This window comes from Camellia sinensis, chromosome 6 (genome assembly GCF_055761805.1).
Source record: "Camellia sinensis isolate YWXY chromosome 6, ASM5576180v1, whole genome shotgun sequence".
In the NCBI taxonomy this organism is placed as follows: domain Eukaryota; kingdom Viridiplantae; phylum Streptophyta; class Magnoliopsida; order Ericales; family Theaceae; genus Camellia; species Camellia sinensis.
In genome coordinates this window covers 46,114,835-46,135,554 of record NC_138966.1, presented here as the reverse complement: position 1 = coordinate 46,135,554, position 20,720 = coordinate 46,114,835, and the positions used below count along the sequence as shown (strand labels likewise).

Here is a 20,720-nt window from a genome sequence, read left to right as displayed (position 1 = left end):
TGTCAAATCATTTTGTTACTTTTAGAGGACATTTTGTTTACAATTTTACCCTTCAATTTATATATTGACTTTTCGTTGACTATTTGAAAAATTCATATCTATCTATTCAAATTTATTTCTATCTATTCAAATTTATTGACTATCTGTTCAATTTTTAATTACAAAGAGTTATCTATTTAATTATAAAGATAAAAAAAAAGTTATCAAATTTGATAGACCAAACAACAACAACAACTACAACTACATAGATCCGTGTGTTGGATTTAAACATATAAAAAGAAAATTGAGATAACAACAACACAAATATGTTTCATTACCAACAACAACATTCATCATCAATAACAACAACAATTACAACAACCAAAAAAAAAAAAAATCAATTATCAAAAAATTACTATAAACCAAACAAGGTGTTTTTACTTTGGAAAAACCAGAGTAGACAATAATTATGTGGCCATTGATGATTAGGTTACAAACAACGAGTACAGTATGCCAAATTAAAACTAGAATTAGAATAATAGTAGCATGAAATTTTTTGTTCTTCCATTTACAACATTTGTGAACTAATTACTTTGACCAAATCCAAATAACAAAACAATTCATAATTGAGATAAGATGTCAACTAAACAACGGAGATTTACAAATCGAGTACTAAATAGCAGAAATGACAACATAGATATGGGGATTCCAACTTAAAAGAACGAACAATTGTCTTTTGGAGCTTTCCGGCGAGATCTCACCAGACACATCGCTCAGATCTAGTGTCGCAACCGTCGAGCACAGGAGATCTGGTCAGATCTAAGTTGGATTGGCAAGTCTAGGGCGGTGGCGGTGATTCATTGACAGTGATACATATATGTATATATATATATGTATATATATATATTCACACAGATGAATCTACATAGAACAGCACATGATGTTATTTTTTTTATTTTTTATTTTTTATTTTTTACAGGGAAATCCTCCCACCCTCCTGCAGGTCCAAGGCAGCGCCTCATGAGGAGATCACCAGGGTGTCCTGTTGTCCGTTCCGAGTAAGAGACTATAACCTGGAAGCTTGTCCCGACCTCCCAAGGCAAGCTTCGATTAAGTCAGGACTCGCACAGCGGGGAGCATTAAACCCACACCAAGTAGCTGATTAGGCATCCTTGAGGCTATAACCTAGAAGCTTGTCCCGACCTCCCAAGGCAAGCTTCGATTAAGTCAGGACTCGCACAGCGGGGGAGCATTAAACCCACACCAAGTAGCTGATTAGGCATCCTTGAGGTCCAACCTCCTAACCGACAGTGCTTTGCCCAAGAGATTGGCCCAAGGGGAGAATTGAACTTGTGACCTTGGGGCTTAAACCCCAAGGCCTTACCACAATGCCACAACCCCTTGGGTTATGATGCTGATTTGATGTTATAGAGAAAGAGAGGAGGGGAAAACAGAGTCGAGATCGGCGGCGACAGAGCTAGTGGTGCTGGCAGAGGAATGAGAAGGAGCAGTAAGGGAGAGAGAGAGAGAGATGGATTGTTTTGGCTTGGTTAGGGATTGGAAAACAATATATATCCCTAGATAGTTTGGTTTTGCCCTTATGGACAAATGATTTTAGAGAGTGGACCTTTAGTCAAAGAAAATTTCAAATTGAATTTATGAATTGAGTACCTTATAATTTATCCTTTCTTTTTTGGAATATTTAGTCTAACATCCCTCTCCAATTTTTAGTAATAGAAGAAGTTCACAATATTTTTTTATTGTCTAAGGTCCCTCACCCACACCCATATATCACCATCATTTCAATTGCTCCATTGTCTCTTCTCTCTCATCTTATTTCCACCATTTTACAAATCTCTCGCTATATATAGAATATATTCTAGTTACTTTCGGAGTTGGAATGCCTGCTGTGCATCCAGCATAGCAGGCACTGCTGTGCAGTTCTATAGGCTTATTTCAGGGTCCGTTTTGATAATCTGAACTGTTCACATTTTAGAGTATATCAAGTAGAACATATCTGTAAAAAATTAAGTTAATCGAATATCGTTAATCCTTTCATCCACACATATTTGTATTACTTTAAATCACAATGTCATTTATTTTTAAAGATACAAATGTGAGTAGATGAAAGGGTTAACGATATCCGATTAACTTAAGTTTTTACAAGTATGTTCCACTCAATATACTCTAAAATATGCACGATTCAAATTATCACAAATGAACCCCAAAATAAGCTCATAGGACCGCACAACAACTCCGTTACGTTCTCTCTCTAGCAAATATAAGCGCATATATATCATCACCATAATCACAATTATATTCATAGCCTAGACTAGCGTTCCACAGAGAGAGAGAGAGAGAGAGAGAGAGATAAAGAGAAAGAGGATTGGGCTATTGGGGTCTATGTTTGAAGAAGTAGATGTGTTGGGTTGGGTGTGCTAAAACCCTAAATTATGAGATGGAGTTGAAGAATTGAAAGAAATGGGAAGATCGATAATGGCGGACAAGAAAAACAGAAACGAGGCTAGCAGAGGAACAAACAGAGGCGAAAGCTCTATTGTTAATATTGACCATCGTAGAAGCCTTTGCAGTTATTGTACATCCGGTACTCACACCAGTATTTCTCACGGTCACTTTCTCCAATTCTCTTTCCATTTCTATTCTCGTGTTTTTCTAGATTGATCAATTTCCTTTTAGGCATAACAATGTTTGTGCTAAAATTGAAACATTGAATGAGTTGTTTTTCTCTTCTTTTTGCTTGTTTTGTTCATCTTCAGCTTTTTCATTAAATTATTGATACAAAAAGGTAGCTTTTTGGTGGGTTTATAAAGGATGTTATTTTGAAGGACGCAATTAAGGCAAATTTACAAACATAGAATTAGAAATGGTATACAGAGTTTGAATTTTTCTACTTTGAACTTAAGCTACTATGCTTATTTGAAATAATAAATATTTTTTCCCCATCAAATCTAAGTTTATTTTGGTCACTCAAATGTTTGTTTTGTTGTGTTTGACCAAATAAATGAGTCAACCACCCGTGCCTTATGGTTCAGGGAAGCAAGTAGGAGTGTAAAAATGGCCCGCGATCTGTGCGCGGCACGAAATCAGCTCGCGGCCTAGGGTGAGCTCAACCCGTTTGGGCCCGAGCCTTGCCCAAGACCTTGGGCTAGGGCCTAGCTCATTATTTTAAAGCCTAGCCTTGCCCGTGGGCTTGGCCCATCGACCCGCTTAAGGCCCACTCAAGGCCCGACCCACCCGAGGCCCAGTGTTTTTTTAGTAGAAAATAATAAAATTTTGATAGAAAAAAATTAAAAAAAAAAAATTTGTTCAGGTCTGCCCCAAGCCTAAGCCTACCGGCCCGTCCAAGGCCTGAATACCCTTGGGTATGGGTCTAATTTTCTAGCTTGTGGGTCGACCCAAATTTTGTCAAGAGCCCGCGAGGCCCGACATGGGCGGGGCCGGGCCAAATTTACACCCCTAGAAGCAAGGGATGAGCTTAATGGGTGGTGTAGATGTTGAATTTGAAAACATCCTTGTGTATCTCTGTGATTATGTATGTCGAACTGAACTTTTTCTGTTAATTTCTCTATAATTTGTGTGGAAGCAAAGAAATTTTAAACTAGAGAAATATCAAAATACAAAGAAAATTGTGAGCAAAGTAGAAAAAATTAGTCAGAACACAAAGAAATTTGTGAGCAAATCAGAGAAATTTCAAAACACAAAGAAATTTGTCTTTCTCGGTGTTTTGAAATTTCTCTGGATCAAAATTTTTCTGAATTAAAATTTCTCTAGAAAAATGTTGAGGGACTCCAACCATTATGAAAATATTGCATGTCGTTTATCCTATTAAATTTTTAATATTAGAAACCTTAAAAAAAAATTCCCTACTTTTACTAAATAAGACTGCACCTATTAAAAAACAAGGCCCAAGAAATTGTTTTGTCAATGTTTTACTACGATAATAACATAAAACTTATGGCTAAAAAATAATAAATAAATAAATTATGGCCATTGAATGGTAAATGGTGAATGGTGAATGGAGAATGGAGAACTGAGAAATTACTTGTACATAAGAATGAATCACTACGATTCAAAAAGTCCTATGACCTTAGTAGTAGATCAAGGAAAAGGTTGAGATCTCATTTTTTCTTGACCCTTACCACTTTCAATGTATTGGGATTGGTCAATTTTTTGCTTTTTCTTTTTGTTTTTGTTTTTATTTTTTTTTTCTCCTATCATTTACTAACATGTGTCTGTGGAGATTGTGGGGGTCAAGGAAAAAAGAGGTCTCTATCATTTCTGGATCACTAAAATTCAAATAGACCTATGACCTTAATAGTAAATTAAACTTGTACTTTTCCCATCCCATTTTGATGGTCCTTTTTTAAAATTTGAACCTTTTATAGAGAACATGAAATCATTGCAACTGAATTCAAATTTTAGAACACTTATTTCAATAAGGATTTGGCTTTCCTCTAATCTCAGATCAGACAAGAAGGTGTTGTTGGGCCCATGAGGGTCCACCTCGGGTTCTATTTTGATAATCCGAACCATTCAATATGTAGAACTCGTCGAGTACTATATGCCTGCACAAAATCATATTGGTCGGATATTGATAGCTATGTCATTACATCAGTTTTGTGTCAACCGTTATTTTTTCACCGTCTATACAAAACTAATTTGATCGTGTAGCTATCGATATTCGATCAATGTAATTTTTTACAGCCATATAGTACTTAACGAGTTTTATATATTGAACAGTTTGAATTATCGAAACGGGACCCGTGGTGGGCCCCCACGAGTCCAACAGCACCCTCTAGTTTGATCTGAGACTGGAGGGAAGCCAATGCTTTCAATAAAACCCTTCTCTTTTCAGTTTTCAATATATTTCTAACTGTTTAAAAAGGATAATTTTGAAAAATGAAATATTTTTTATTTGACTTTTCAAATGAGACTAATATTTTGAGATATCTTAAAATGAAGAAAAAAAAAAGGCTAACAAAATGGAACAGGGACTAATTATTTTATAGAGAGGCTTCTCTTTATTTTGTATTGATTGAAGGGGGAATTCTATTTACACCTAAAAAACAATTAAGTAAACCCAATTTTATACCTCAATAAATTATTTAGGGTTACAATTTCTTCTTAATATATCCTATTTTTCCCCTCAAATTACCCTTTGGAGGTACACCCAAATAAAACAAATTAAAAAAATCTAAATTACTTTTGAAAACCCTTTTGAAAAATCATTCCTTTGTTCACATTCATACAGGAAAAGGGGAACGATGAAGGAGGACAATGAAGGAGAAGGAGAGGGTGAATTTCGGGTTTGTCTTCGCATTCATCGAGTTTGAAGCTTGAACTTTGTGTTTGCATTGACTGACCGCTATCCACCGTCATCCGCCTCCATCCATCATCGTCTATAATGAATTTGATTTTTTGTGTGAGGGCGTGTTGTATTGTGTGCCCTTTTTCTTGATCATTTTTCCTTGAAAAAGTGAATTGAGATAAATTTACTCCCAATATTAGCATTTTGCCATCCCATATCTGTGCATCATCTCTAAGTTTTTTTTTTTGGTTTGAAAATATGCTTTCTTTATTTATCTTTACACTTCCCGAAGGAAGCAGCTTTGCTGCAGCTACTCAAAATTTTATTTTTTCAATTGCTTACATATTTCCAGTTTGAATCCACCGCATAACAACCACTAAAAATACAAAGTAAAATATCTATATAATAATAATGTTAATGATAATGGTGAGTTTTTGTGAGATAGATGGGAGTTTGAGAGTAAAGAAGAAGAAGAAGAGAAAATAATTAAAACTTGGGGAAGAAAATGCTGAGATTTGAATAGAAAGAACACATATAATTGATTAGAGTGTACTATGAAAGAAAAAAAATATTTTAAGATTTAATATGTTGTTTTTATTAGTAAATTCACATTAAAGTATAATAAAAATTAAAATTTTAAAATTTAAGTTAGACGCACTAAGATATTTTTTAGGTTCAAATAGAACCCTAATTGAACGGTGTTATTTAGCCTTCGTGGCCCACCATAGAACCTATATCTCGATGATCCGAATTAACTTTGTTTAAAGGCATACAAAGCAATCATGTTAACTGGGGAAAAAAATAGTAAATAAAAATGCATGTTGAATGAGAAATTATTGGTGGCGTTGTCCTTCAACAACATATTAGACCACACAATTGTATGCACAAATAAGTTAACTTGGTTGAGTAGTACAGATATATATATATATATATAACAAACGACAAAATACTCATCCCCCCAGTTAACTTGCTTAAATTACACTTTGACCTTTTTATACTTGGAAGTTAAAGTTTTTTTTTTCCTCTCATCTTGGCATACACATTTGAATTTTTCCTAATTTATTCTTAAAGTCAACTTTTGTCTAAAATTAGGCAGAAAACACCAATTGACTATCACGTGACATAAAAATATATTATTATATTTGAATTTAAGTTTGGGTTAAAGGAGTAGATTAAATATATTGATATATTTTATGTTATGTGACTGTCAATGTAATATTTTCTATCTAATTTTGAACAAAAGTTAACTTTAAAAGTAAATTGAAAAAAAACTTGAAACGTGAAGGGCCAAATTCAAAAAAATAAAATAAAAAATTGAAGGATCAAAGTGAAAAAATGATAAAATATAAAGGACACAAAGTGCAATTTACCCTATTACATTTAATCATTAATGGATATGAGTACTCCCCCCTTCTTCATGATCATAATTAAGGTTGTACAAAATACCGCCTAATTTGCTTCACTTTGTATTGATTCATCCGCTAATTCTAGTTTAAATTTTAAAATTTATAATTCGTATTCAAAACCGCTTTGCTCCGATATAATTAATGCATATATTTTTTTAACATCTAATAAAATATCAAATTAAAAATGTAAAAATGAGAGAGATTTAAGAAATAAGTTTTTTGTAAATTTTAGTTATCTATATGAAAAATATTATGTAAGATTAATTTGTATTATATATATAAGAAAATATTATACAAATTAGTATTATATATTATGCAAATTTTTATAATTATTTATGAATATTCTTCAATCAACTAGTAAATTGAAACCATCATAAATCGCAATTTAGTTATTTGTCAATCCGCTATACACGATTTAGCTTATAATTTTACTCTCAAACCACACCGCTCACACCCTTAATCAGAATAAATACAAAACTTACAACATAAAAATGACCAGACCAAACCAAATTATTCTATCTTTACAATTATAGAAAAGGAAAAAGCTAATTATACATAACTTTATACAAAAATTTCATACAAAATAATGCACCCAAGAACTTTTTGCAATATTTTTCATGAAAAAAGAATAAATATATCACATTAATATAAAGATCTTGAATGTAAATTCCGGTCTTATTCAGTTTCACACACTGTTTTACAATTCACCTCTTCTTTACCTCACCTCAATTCCTATGAATATCCATATAAATCTCCCTCCCCATTACAAGTCCTCGGCTATCAATTCTATTCCTCTGTTTTTACTTTAGACTAATTAGTCTACAACTCTATCTAAATATATATATCATCAATCCTTCTATATATATCTATATATTTCAAATATGTAAAAGCAAAATAAAGAGAATCTAAAATGGCATGAAACGCAGGTAGTCCTTCTTCAGCTTTTTTGTCACGCCAGCTTGAGCCTTCTTTTCCCCTTCTGTGACTGCTTTATGGCTACCGGATGAGGATGTTGCCACTGTCGGAGATTTTGATGTACCTTCTTTCCCATCGTGGGTCTTCTCGATTTTGATCACCCTGTCCGGGATCCTTCTGTCCGGCAATTTCTTGTTTTCGGCTTCAGCTGGTAACTTACTTCCATTGCTGCTGATAAGAGACCCTGTGGGCAAAAGTTCAAACAAAGCATTACCAACTTGCAAATAAGTATATTGTTCTTACTATTGAAAAAGAGAAAGTTCATGACATATCAACATAACCGAACCAAACCAAGTCCAGCCTTAAGTCCCATCAAATGAAATCGGCTAAAAGTAGGATTCATTTTTATAAGGGATCTAAGCGATTTTTACGTGCTGGCTGTCAGCTACCTACCATACAACCCTCCTCCTTTACCCAGACTTGGGACCAGCAGAGTTGTCAAACAGCCCCAGCAAAGTTCATGACATATAAGCATATTGTTCTTACAAAACAAAAAGTTCAAACAAAGCATTTCCAACTTGCAAATAAGTATATTGTTCTTACTATTGGAAGAAAGAGAATTCACGATATATCAATATATGGGAAGAGATTTACAAAACAAGCAACACAAAGGGGCCATAAAGTATGCTGCATGCTATTTACATTAAAAAGGTAAAAGATAAAAAAGAAAGAAAGAGCCCAATAGGGGAGCATCTATTAACAATTTCAAGTCAAGATTTGCTTATGAAACCACACAACACAAAACCGGTGCCAAAACTGTCTATGTATAGAAAAGATTGAACGCATTTCGTAAACAATCACAATTCAACTGACATATAGGATTGGTTCATGCATTTCTCATCATGATCTTGCTTATTTAACTAATATTGCTTATATTTCAAGTAGAGTTCTTGCATTTTGAGATGTTAGAATTTACCATCACCTACCACCAATTTACCATCACCTACCACCACCTACTCCTCACCTACTACACTCACCCTCTCCTATATAATGAGCCACTCACCATTTGTAATATACAACAACACAATACATCAATCAATAATACAGTATTTTTTTAACATGGTATCAGAGCCGTAAACTGTCACAACATTGTCTGCTACAACGGTCCGACATGACCCCGTAAACTGTCTTCTACAACGGTCCGACATGACCCCATAAACTGTCTTCTACATCGGTCTGACACCGCCATCCAGTGTCCTCTACAACGTTATGACACCCCCATACAGTGTCCTCTACAACGTTATGACACCACCATTCAGTGTCTTCACCAATGGTCTGACACGACCATACAGTGTCTCCTATCCTTTTTTATTTTTATGTATTTTCTTGTTTTGTTCCTCTCTTCAAACTCAAGTTGGCTAGTTTCTATCCTCCTTGAGTTTGCGGGGGGCTGTTAGAATTTACCATCACCTACCACCAATTTACCATCACCTACCACCACCTACTCCTCACCTACTACACTCACCCTCTCCTATATAATGAGCCACTCACCATTTGTAATATACAACAACACAATACATCAATCAATAATACAGTATTTTTTTAACATGAGATTCTACCAGATATACTGTTCATCAACGATTTTAGGTTGCACTAGAAGGGGAAAGAACTTGTTATATCCAAATTTAGCTCCTTCAAATCAAAACAATACAATGTTTTTATGTTTGCATCATTAAAAACCTAAGCTAAGCAATTATGCCACACTCCTAATTATATTTGTAACACCTTTCTTAAAGCATGGAGGGCTGTGCAATGTAGAGGAGAGGGAAATAAAGTAAAAAACTGAATTTGAAAAACAAGAAGAAAGAAATGAATGGAAAGAAATCTAGGTTTACCTAAAGTCGCTGGATGCATAACCACCTTATTTGGTTTGCCAGAAGCAGCAGCAATGCAAAACTTGAAATTGGCATTCTTCCCCTGCTGCTGCTTATTTCGGTCAATTTCATCTTCTAGTTCCTGCATGAGGGCCAACGAATCAAAATATTCATCTGATGTCAACGTCAGGGAACTTGTATTGTCCAAACTGGAACAGCGCGATTCTGGTTCTCCAAGAAGATCATCCAACTCCAAGTAGTCATCAACCACATTTTCGACAAAACTATGCGGAAGTTCCCCAGCTGCAGCCAATGGTCCGGTATAGTCATCCTTGTTCCTTGCCTACAAGTAATTAAATACAGAATATGATTTTTATTTTATTTTTTTACACCCTTAAGCCCAACATAAACAACATACAAAAGGATGTAACTTGTTGAATTGACTAATGAATCAGGAACTAGCCTAAAGGGTGGGCTAATTCCATGCTGAAGGGATTATAACATGTGCTTTTATCCAAAGATTTTCCATGTTATGCAAGACAATAGTAATGATTCTGTACCAATGTGACAACCTAAAATATAGTTATTCAAACAATTCCTAGAAGCAATTGATTTGCATAGAAGCAATTGATTTGCATCTTAGGGTCCGTTTGGATAGATGTGGATTTCAAATCAAGGGATTCCAGGTTCCACAGAAGACGATAAGTTGAGATAGAAGATATATACCTTAGCAGGATCCTTATAGCTAAAAAGAGAATTCTCAACCTGATCTCTAGTAACTACTTTTATATAATTATTTCAAAGGCATCATGACAAAAGCTATTTACCTATATCTTGAAATTCATAGGAAAATGACTATATCTAAAATTGAGTTATTATCCTTGAAAAATTAAGGTCAAATCCCTTGAATTGCACTCCACATCCATCCAAATAGACCCTTACAAAATTTACTAAATGTAGTGATGAAAAATCATAAAGATAAGTGAATATATCTGAAACCTAATGCTCAAACCAGGTGGTAAGCTCATATCACAGATTCACAATATAATCCAAAAGTTAGCTTGGAACTCCGAATAGAAGCCAATAGTGTGAACAAAGAAGCATGAAAAATCAGGACATTAGCTTAAGGAAAAGTAGGAATGTCAAACTACAAATTAAAAGAGATGAAAAATCAAAGCATCCAGATTACAAAATAGAAAAGAAATTCACCATACAAGGTCGAACAAAGATTATGCAAGCTTGACCTACCTGGGACTCGCTCATGCAACCTTGTCCAGTGGTACTGCCAGCAATTGCTGCACCACCCAGTTTGTGTTGCGTTTCATGGTTTGGACTTGTTCCACTGCTAAGAAAGATTCTGCATAATAAACTGGATTCCTGCATATTGGCCAACCAAACCGGCAATTGACTGCATGGTCGGGTTGATAAAAAAAAAAATAAAAGAAAAATGTCAGGAAAAAAAGCATATAGGGTAGTGGTTTGTGTGGTTTACCTTCGGGGGATTGTTACTGCGTAGTCCCTTCTGTGGAATTCTATATTCTTGCATCACCCAATCAGTTCTTTGTCCATGAAGGGCTTGGCCTTCGTAAAATTCAAGTGTAGTTCTCCAGCCAATGATGGAAGAGCCTGTATATATCGCATCGGCATCCCCTTTGGCCTTCCAAAATCCATATTCCGAATCTTTTTTCTGCTCTGAGTGTATGAAGTACCATTTTTCATCTGCATATACCACATCTTTTTATAAGCTTCCTCAGCATTTACTCACACTGGCCCTCGAATACCATAGTTTCTAAACTCCAAAATAAAGTAAAATTCTTTCTAGGTGGTGTACTAAAACCATTAAAATGTATAGCTCAAACGACGGAACCAAAGAGATACTGTCACCAACGAAGAATATTGATAGGGATCTGAAAGGCGTTGGATGAAAAAATGATTGAAGATTTCGTAATTCTTATTTATTAATGAGTTTTAGTTTAATTTAGAATTTTAATTGGATTTTATTTCTTAACTAGTAGTTTCAATTCCTGGTTTCCTATTCTTGGGTTTCTTAATTAGGTATAGTGCTTATGCCTATATATATATATATGGCTATTATGTGATGATTTTAACCAAGGGGTTGGCTTGGCGGTCAAGGTTTGGGACTTGAGGGCGTGCTCCCTCCAAGGTCTCAAGTTTGAAACCTCCTAGATGCAAACAATTTCTTGGGACTAGTCCATATAGGGCGTTTGCTTTTGCTTTAATTGGGACTCCCGCAAGTGAACGGTGGGATACCAAGTTATCCAAAAAAAAAATAATGTAATGTTTTAGATAGCTAGACATTGATGAATATTGATATTGATATGGAGGTATTGTTTTTGGATTGTGATCCCAGTTTCTTCTTCTGTTGTTCTTGGTGCTACATCAAATATCGTTACATTGAGGTACAATTCAACTTATGATGCTTTTCTTGTCTAAAGAAAACTATGCCCATAAATGTTCAACTATTAGAATTACAATTACTAAACTGATTATGTAGAAACAGAACATAACATGTTTTGTAATGTTTATATTTACAGTTTTTTTATTTATATTTACAAAAATTTGAAAATTGTAAACAAAAACTTGTTTGGTATCTATTTTCGTTTTAAATTTTTTTACTTTTTATTTTTTGGTAAACAGTTTACAACATTTCCTAAATTTTTGTAACCATAAAAAAGTTGTTTTCACATGTTTAGGAAAATAAAATAAAAATTCCCTTCTCCTCCCACCCCCTTTGTCCACCGCTCATCATCACCACCGGCGACCCCCACCTCCAACCACCGTCTCCAATTACCTCCTCCAAAAACCACCTCCGGCCACCATCTCTAAAAAACGGCAACCACTTTTGGCCACTACCTCTTGCTAAAAGCCACATTCGACCACCACTTTTGGCACCAGATACCATCTTCGAACATCAGCAACCATCTTCACACACTACCTCTGGCGGCCAACAGCCACCTCTGGCCACTGCCATTTACCTCCAGCAGCCAGCAATAATGTCCGATCACCACCTCTGTGAGACCAACAACCACAACCGGCCACAATCTGCGATTGTCAACAGCCACCTCCTTCGGCGGGCCACCCCTTCTACTTGTTTTCAAAACAAAAAATTTAAAAACAGTGTACCAAACATGTTTTTGTTTTCGTTTTTATTAAAAATAAGCATAAAATGTTTAATGTTTCTATAAAAAAAAAAAATTAAAAAAAAAAAAAAACTGTAAACTTTACCAAACAACACTAGTAATTTGTTTTACCATAAGAAAAAAGTTGTTCTCACAAAATGCAAATGGGCTTTCCTGTGGGATACCAACCAACTTATCAAGAATATATATACTTATATTCCCATGATGTACTGCAACACCAAAAAACCAATAGCAGCATTGTCAAAACATCTAGAACCATCTACAACAAACTCATATTTGTTGCAATTAGAACTTGTGGCCCTATAACAAGAAGGTCATCAATGACATTGGCAAGGCATACCCATGACAACAGTCGTTCTAGTTAACCAAAGTTTGTTTTTAATGGAAATGGCAATAGTACTTCATTAACATAAGATTATATATAGTACAATTCCAATCACCAAAATTCAGCCTATCAATCACGAAATGAAGTACCAATCTTAATCAATCAGGATAACAAGAGTTTGAGAAAACTAATCTTAAATAAGACAACCAGCTATCAGACAGTTAAGAGAGAGAGAGACAGAAACAGAGATAAATAAAAAGGTGGATTTGCACAAAACAACCAAGATCTAAATTTATACGAACCATTTAAATTTGACGGCAACTGCTGATAAGGATTAATGTTTTTAATCACGTTTGCAGGGACAGAGGATTCTCCCTGTATCATTCTCTCCAAACACGTAAAGACCTCCTTATCAGTCCAATATAAACCAATATTATCAGGAGGAGTGACGCGTGCTGGAGGACACATGGAGATGTAGTTTCAATTAAGCTAAAACAAAATTGCAGCCCAACACTGGATAGAGTGGAAGTGCAATGCCTGTCAAACTGGCATGTAAAGAAAATGAAAGGAGGTTATTAATAGAAACTTCCAAGTTATCAATAAGTTCACACAGAAAAAGAAAAGTAAGGAATTCAAAAGCTACAATATGGTAGAAGTATAATACTCTAAGAAGACAACTAGAACACAAATTCATGATAGATCCTATTATTGTTTCCTGCACCATTAGATTTTAGATGATCAAGACAAAATGGTTGCAGCGATGATAACAAGAAAATAACAAATCATTCTTATGTTTCTATCCAGAATAAGAATATAAATTTTTTTCACATAATCTAGGAACAAAAATAGAATTCCAAATTCATATATTTTTTCAACCACATACAAACATACACCCACACCGAAGTGTTTGGGAAAATCGATGTGATTTCCCACAAGTAAATCAATCAATGGGAATAAAAATTAATGCGGAAAAATTAAATCAAAGGCAACACAAGAATTTTTACGTGGTTCCCTCAATGTGAGGTACGTCCACGGGATCGAAATCCGATTCCACTATCAACCAAATAAGTCCAAACGATTACAAACGAGACACTAATGGTCTCACAAAACACCCTTAGGTGAATTCCAAATAATCACAAATAAACAAAGAGGAAAGACCTCACCAAATAGATGAACCAAAATCTTCAGAATCAGAGTTGAAGAAGACCCAAAATAATTAATCCAAAAACAGCCACGAACGGAGTAATTTTCCGAAACTTGAATAAATCACTCCACCAAACGTTAGTGCCACCAAATTGATTAATCAACTCAAGGCCTATCACACCAACCAAGAATAAATCTGCTGCCGCTAGATCCTTGTCACTGGACAAACAAAACAATGTCATATATATAATTGGGTATTGGGTTTTGTAATCAAAACCTAATTGTACCCAAATTGAATTGGGTCTCCTCAAATATAATATATAAAAATATATTATACTAAACCAAGCCAAATTAAAACTCTTTTAATAAATCAATTGGGTCCCACACTCCAATAAGGAGGTATACCCAACAATTCTCCCCCTACCGACTTAGGTGGAGACATCAACCATACCCGCCAAAGTTCTACACTTCAAATGTTTGTCCCTCGGCAAAGTCTTTGTCAACATATCTGAAATATTATCATCTGTGTGAACCTTTTCGAGTTGTAACAATTTCGAATCTAACACATCACGAATCCAATGGTATCTCACATCAATGTGTTTCGATCTCGAATGAAAAGTAGAATTTTTACTCAAGTGAATAGCACTTTGACTATCACAATAAAGCACATACTTTTCTTGCTTCAAACCCAATTCTTGCAAAAATTTCTTCAACCATAACTCTTCTTTGCAAGCTTCCGTAATAGCAATAAATTCAGCTTCGGTAGTTGAGAGAGCAACACATTTTTGTAATTTAGATTGCCATGCCACAGCTCCCCCTGCAAAAGTCATCAAATACCCCGAAGTAGATTTCCGAGAATCAACATCACCAGCCATGTCAGAATCTGTGAACCCATCAAGCATCGGCTTACCATCCCCAAAACACAAACACACCTTCGAAGTCCCTCGAAGATACCTTAGAATCCATTTTACCGCTGCCCAATGTTCTTTACCCGGATTAGAGAGAAAACGACTCACCACACCCACGGCGTGAGCAATATCCGGCCTTGTACAAACCATGGCATACATCAAAGAACCAACTGCTGAAGCATAAGGAACTTTCTGCATCTCTTCCTTGTCTTTCTCACTTGTAGGACATTGATTCGAACTAAGCTTGAAATGACCCGCAAGTGGACAACCAACCGGCTTTGCTTTATCCATGTTGAACCTCTCAAGAATTTTCTCAATGTAGCTTTCTTGAGACAACCAAATCAGCCCCTCTTTGCGATCACGAACAATTTTCATACCAAGAATTTGCTTTGCCGGTCCCAAATCTTTCATAGCAAAAGACTTGCTTAACTCCAATTTCAACCTGTTTATCATGGTAGAATCTTGACCCACAATTAACATGTCATCAACATAAAGCAAAAGAATAATAAATTTACCATCTGGAAAATTTTTCACAAACACACAATGATCCGAAGTGGTTTTAGAAAAACCATTATTCATCATGAAAGAGTCAAATTTTTTGTACCATTGCCGCGGGGCTTGCTTGAGACCATACAAACTTTTCTTCAATTTACAAACAAATTTCTCTTTCCCTTTTTCCACAAAGCCTTCCGGTTGCTCCATGTAAATTTCTTCTTCAAGATCACCATGCAGAAACGCGGTCTTCACATCAAGTTGCTCAACTTCAAGGTTCATACTTGCAGCCATGCCAAGTACAACCCGAATAGAAGACATCTTTACAACAGGTGAGAAAATCTCGTCAAAGTCAATGCCTTTCTTTTGCCCAAAGCCTTTCACAACAAGACGTGCCTTGTACCTCAGATTTTTGCCATCATTCTTCAATTTCACTAAATCATAAGTCTGGTTTTCAAGCAAGGAATTCATCTCCTCTTCCATGGCCTTTTTCCAATCATCTTTCTTTGCATGCTCAATTGCTTCTTGGTAGCTCTCAGGCTCCCCTTGATCAGAAATCAACACAAATTCATTGGGAGGATACTTTCTTGAAGGTTGTCGGTCCCTTGTGGATTTTCTTAACTCAAGTTGTGGTGGCGGTTCTTGAGTTGGATGCTCTTCCTCAATTTCTGGCTCAACTTCATTAGAATTAGCATCATCCTCTATATCTTCAATATGTGGCTGCACATCTCCCCCATTTTCATCATCAACTGAAGATGAAGGAGATGGATCCATGTCAATGAGATCACTAGTTTTTGGTTCCGGTTGATCACCTTTGTCAAAGTCTTCAATTGTTTGGTCTTCAAGAAACACAACATCACGGCTTCGAATGACTTTCTTGACGACCGGATCCCACAATCTATAACCAAATTCATCACGCCCATAGCCAAGAAAAATACATTGTCTTGACTTACTATCAAGCTTGGACCTCTCATCTTTTGGAATGTGAACAAAAGCTCGGCAACCAAACACTCTCAAGTGCTCATAAGACACATCTTTACCGGTCCAAACTCTTTCTGGAACATCACCATTCAAAGGATAGGAAGGAGACAAATTGATCACGTCAACCGCTGTCTTCAATGCCTCACCCCAAAAGGATCTTGGCAATTTAGCTTGTGAAAGCAAACACCTTGTTCTTTCCACAATTGTGCGGTTCATCCTCTCGGCAACTCCATTTTGTTGAGGAGTCTTCTTAACTGTCTTTTGGTGCCGAATACCTTGGCTACAACAATACTCATCAAATGGCCCAATGTATTCACCACCATTGTCTGATCGGATGCACTTCAATTTCTGCCCTGTTTCTCTTTCAACCATGGCCTGAAAATGCTTAAATACTTCTAGAACTTGATCTTTAGTTTTTAGTAGAAAAGCCCAAACTTTCCTTGAATAATCATCAATGAAAGTAACAAAATAAAGTGCACCACCATGTGTTCTAACTTTTAAAGGACCACAAACATCAGAATGAATCAACTCCAAAACATTTTCTTTTCTAGAAACAACATTTTTATGAAAAGAAACTCTATGTTGTTTACCCGCCAAACAATGAACACAAGTTTTAAGATGTGTACCTTTCAAACCGGGTAGAAGCTCTTTCTTGAACAAAACTTGCAGCCCCTTTTCACTCATGTGCCCAAGTCGCCTGTGCCACAATTCAGTAGAAGTATCATCTTCAAGTGCGTTGACAACACCTTTACAAATTTTTCCTTGCATCGAATAAAGTGTATGAGTCTTCTTACACTTAGCCACCACCAAGGAACCCTTTGTGAGCTTCCATATTCCATCACCAAATTTGTTGTTGAAGCCTTCATCATCTAGCTTCCCAGTAGAGATCAAATTGAGGCGAATGTCGGGAACATGCCTCACATCTTTAAGCAACAACTTGCAGCCCAAATTTGTTTCCAAGCAAACATCACCCATACCAATAATCTTGGACAAACCTTCATTACCCATTCGAACAGAACCATAATCTCCTTCGGTGTAGGTAGTGAAAAAATCAACTCGAGAAGTCACATGAAAAGAAGCACCAGAATCAATCACCCAATTGCTCTCTTGGCCCACAAAATTGATACAATCATCTTCACAAACAACCATGAGATCAGCATTGGTAGTAACTGCCGTTGTGTCTTCTTGCTTCTTGTCCACACTTTTGTCACGCCTTTTCTCCTTATTCTTGAGCTTTCGGCATTCCCGCTTCATGTGCCCTTTCTCATGGCAATAATAGCACTCAACGTCTTTCTTTGAAAAAGAGCCATCTCTTGACTTGTCACGGCTTTGATCACGACCATGAGGAGTCTTACTCCTCCCCCTTGTTTTGCTTCGGCCTCTCACAACGAATGCTTCCGAATGAGAGGAACCCGCTGATTTTCTTCTAGTTTCTTCATTTAACAGGCTACTAGTGACTTGGCCCATTGTGACAACTCCATCGGGCGCTGAATTACTAACTGTCACAACCAAAGTCTCCCAACTTTCGGGCAAAGAACTAAGTAGCATCAAAGCCTGCAACTCATCATCAAAAAGAATTTTCATAGAAGCAAGTTGGTTAACAATACTCTTTATTTCATTCAGATGTTCCGGAATAGGGCTGCCCTCTTTATATTTTAAATTAACCAACTTACGAAACAGAAAAGCTTTATTTGTGGCTGATTTCCTATCATAAAGGCCCTCTAATTTTTTCCATAAATTATGTGCTGAAGTTTCAGTAGCAACATGATGAAACACACTGTCATCAATCCATTGACGGATAACACCAACGGCTTTTCGATTAAGCCTATTCCATTCATCATCTTTCATACCCTCGGGTTTGCCAGAATCACCCTCAATGGGTCCATATAAATCTTTACAAAATAATAGGTCCTCCATTTTAGTTTTCCAAGTTACCCAATTGCTTCCATTGAAGCTAGACATACGACCCACATTCCCCTCCATTGATTTACACAAATAAATAAACTCAAATAAACCGTAAGCTCTGATACCAGTTGTTAGGGAAAATCGATGTGATTTCCCACAAGTAAATCAATCAATGGGAATAAAAATTAATGCGGAAAAATTAAATCAAAGGCAACACAAGAATTTTTACGTGGTTCCCTCAATGTGAGGTACGTCCACGGGATCGAAATCCGATTCCACTATCAACCAAATAAGTCCAAACGATTACAAACGAGACACTAATGGTCTCACAAAACACCCTTAGGTGAATTCCAAATAATCACAAATAAACAAAGAGGAAAGACCTCACCAAATAGATGAACCAAAATCTTCAGAATCAGAGTTGAAGAAGACCCAAAATAATTAATCCAAAAACAGCCACGAACGGAGTAATTTTCCGAAACTTGAATAAATCACTCCACCAAACGTTAGTGCCACCAAATTGATTAATCAACTCAAGGCCTATCACACCAACCAAGAATAAATCTGCTGCCGCTAGATCCTTGTCACTGGACAAACAAAACAATGTCATATATATAATTGGGTATTGGGTTTTGTAATCAAAACCTAATTGTACCCAAATTGAATTGGGTCTCCTCAAATATAATATATAAAAATATATTATACTAAACCAAGCCAAATTAAAACTCTTTTAATAAATCAATTGGGTCCCACACTCCAATAAGGAGGTATACCCAACACGAAGTCCAAATGAGTCTAAACCAAAATTCATATTTATCATATATCTAGTTTGTTGGACTATGATAATGTCCGAAGATCAGCTGTACCCAACTCTCACAAATGAAAAAGCATCTAATGATATCTCAGACAAAAGCTTCATAAGCAAAGTTATTAGTTCTCGGTTATCCAGATACGAGGTAACTTAGGTCCAATTGGGCTAGGCTGGGTGGGAGACACTCTGGATTATCAAAAAAAATAAAAGTTACATGCCAATCATACGTTGTCACATGTGAATAAAAGCATACAAAATACACACATTTGTCATTTATGTGTGTGTGCATACTATTAAAGAACACAAAATAATAAAGAGCTGGTGAAAACAAAATCTTAAATTAGGTATTCCTATCCAGTATCTAAGCCACAAAAAGCAATCAACACAGGGTCATTCTACATTAGTAAGTAATTAATGCAAAAAACCATGAATTCAGCCGGAAATCCCCGAATGACAGGCCAAAGTGTGAACAACAAATAATGGGTAATACTTTGATTACATGCCCAATTGACTTCTCGTTGACCTATAAGCTTTACAAAGATAAGTTTAATCACTGGAAGGAAAATGAATTCATCTTTTTGGGTATTTAATTATAAATCATCACAAGTGTTTATTGATTAAAAATCCCAAGCTTATCATCAAAATTGAAGAATTGACCCACAAAAACAAAACATACACAGCAGAATTTCAATCATGGGATTCAAACTACAATGATTCATATTCATTACATAGTTTTCATAGAAATTCAGAGATTACAAAAACCCAAACCTTTTTGCACAAAGAACAAAGCCCAACATGACTCAATGAAAACAGTCATTCAAGACTCAAATATTCTCGTATCATAACCAAGAACATAAATAAATAAAAAGATTAACAATACGATTACAAAAACTTAAAAAAAGATTCAATAGATATTAGGAGTGAGAAAGAGAAAGAGAATGAGAATGAGGGTGCCAAAAAATTACAGAATACTAGGTCTGGTGCAGAGAAATGCCACTGTAGAACTGAGTACCTATCTCTCTCACTCCCTCTCTCTCTGAACTTTGAATGTTGCACAACCCAGGAGGAAGCAAGTTAGGTGGAGGAGCACTTATATAGTTGGTGAGGGAGATGGTTTAGTAATCTTACCATGGTTTGTAATAGTAATGAGCCGCCCACAACATGGAACTGCTATACTCTTGCCCAATCATAGAACAAATTATCCTATGCTTTTGGAACACTATATCAGCAATGTGTTAACTATGGTTATTTTATGATTCGATTTTGCCTACTTTGTTAGACAAAAATATTAAATTTAGTAAGATTTTAAAGAGATTACAATTCTAATGATAAAATTACATACAATCTCGATTATATTATTATGATCCCGATATAATCAATTTTTTTTATTTATTATTTATTTTATATATATATATATATATATATTTGTGAATAGCTATATGTAAAATTTAATTATAAACTCATTTTTTCAAACGTCTCATCTAATGTTAA

At 35.6% G+C, this 20,720-nt stretch overlaps 1 protein-coding gene across 1 annotated transcript; it reads right to left on the bottom strand.

Moving 5' to 3' along the window:
* Nucleotides 1-7,314: 7,314 nt before the first annotated feature.
* Nucleotides 7,315-20,472, bottom strand: LOC114307003 (uncharacterized). Its single transcript, XM_028252339.2, has 6 exons — nt 20,195-20,472; nt 13,292-13,534; nt 10,996-11,222; nt 10,752-10,880; nt 9,525-9,846; nt 7,315-7,873 (listed from the first exon to the last, which is right to left on the bottom strand). The coding sequence occupies exons 2-6, from the start codon at nt 13,455-13,457 to the stop codon at nt 7,620-7,622; spliced, it is 1,098 nt and encodes a 365-aa protein (XP_028108140.2). The 5' UTR covers nt 13,458-13,534; nt 20,195-20,472; the 3' UTR covers nt 7,315-7,619.
* Nucleotides 20,473-20,720: the final 248 nt, after the last annotated feature.

Bases quoted from the DNA above. Each gene is read 5' to 3' on its own strand.
- LOC114307003 (XM_028252339.2), bottom strand. From the start codon at position 13,457: ATGTGTCCTCCAGCACGCGTCACTCCTCCTGATAATATTGGTTTATAT. The intron at 10,881-10,995 runs GTAAACCACACA...GCCAATATGCAG, and splicing joins GCAGTAACAATCCCCCGAAG to GAATCCAGTTTATTATGCAG. The intron at 7,874-9,524 runs GTAAACCTAGAT...TTTTGCCCACAG, and splicing joins TATGCATCCAGCGACTTTAG to GGTCTCTTATCAGCAGCAAT.